The sequence below is a fragment of the Propithecus coquereli genome, unplaced genomic scaffold (genome assembly GCF_000956105.1).
Source record: "Propithecus coquereli isolate 6110/MARCELLA unplaced genomic scaffold, Pcoq_1.0 Scaffold110, whole genome shotgun sequence".
NCBI lineage: Eukaryota > Metazoa > Chordata > Mammalia > Primates > Indriidae > Propithecus > Propithecus coquereli.
Window position 1 is genome coordinate 4,851,355 of NW_012134970.1, and position 732 is coordinate 4,852,086.

Sequence of the window (732 nt, forward strand, 5' to 3'; positions counted from 1 at the left end):
AAAGCCATTTAAGTAAAAAAAAAAAAAGCTACACATTATACATTTAATTCTTTATCTAAGAAAATAGTAAACCATTTCTAACTACTATGTATTTCTGTATTATTCAAGTTTTCAGTGTCTTACCTACCTTTAAAACTCACTAGTTTTAACCCTGTAATTTCTTCCCACAAGAAAAAAATTAAAATACTCTTTTCTAACTACTTTAATATAATGTTGATTTACAAACCAACATTCTCCTCTATAAATGGAGTCCTTAACCCTTACTTACAATGTTTTATTCTTAAAATGAACACTCCTGTATAAGAAAAGACTAAGCCTTATATTTCTTTCCTTTCACTAGAATTAAATATGATACTATAAATTAACAAAATATAGAAGAAAAAGACAATTAGAAATGTTTTGGGGGTGGGAGGGTATCAAATACTACCTTCCTGAAATTACTTCTGGTGCAGCATAGTTGGGTGAGCCACAACTTGTTCTTAAAAATTCACCATCTGACATCATGTTTGAAAGACCTGAAAGTGCACAAAATCAGCTACTCAAGATTTCCCAAGGACAAAAATAAAAACAAAACCCCAATAAATAATAAAACTGAGTTTCCATTAAAGTGATAAATCCTCATTTTGTTCTTCAACAAAATCCTATCATCTTTATTGTTCCCAAATATTCTGCCATTATGCCCTAAAATGTGTAATCTGTTTCTTACTTAGATATTTTAAAATATAAATTTTA

General features: G+C 28.4%; 1 protein-coding gene across 3 annotated transcripts in view; it reads right to left on the reverse strand.

The window, feature by feature from the left end:
* The window catches only part of PRKAA1 (protein kinase, AMP-activated, alpha 1 catalytic subunit), a 42,944-nt gene that overhangs the window by 8,665 nt on the left and 33,547 nt on the right, over positions 1 to 732 (reverse strand). For all 3 annotated transcript variants that reach the window (XM_012649926.1, XM_012649945.1, XM_012649936.1), the window contains one exon: positions 428 to 515. In XM_012649926.1, coding sequence (XP_012505380.1) covers positions 428 to 515 — 88 coding nt within the window. The remainder of the gene's footprint in view (positions 1 to 427; positions 516 to 732) is intronic.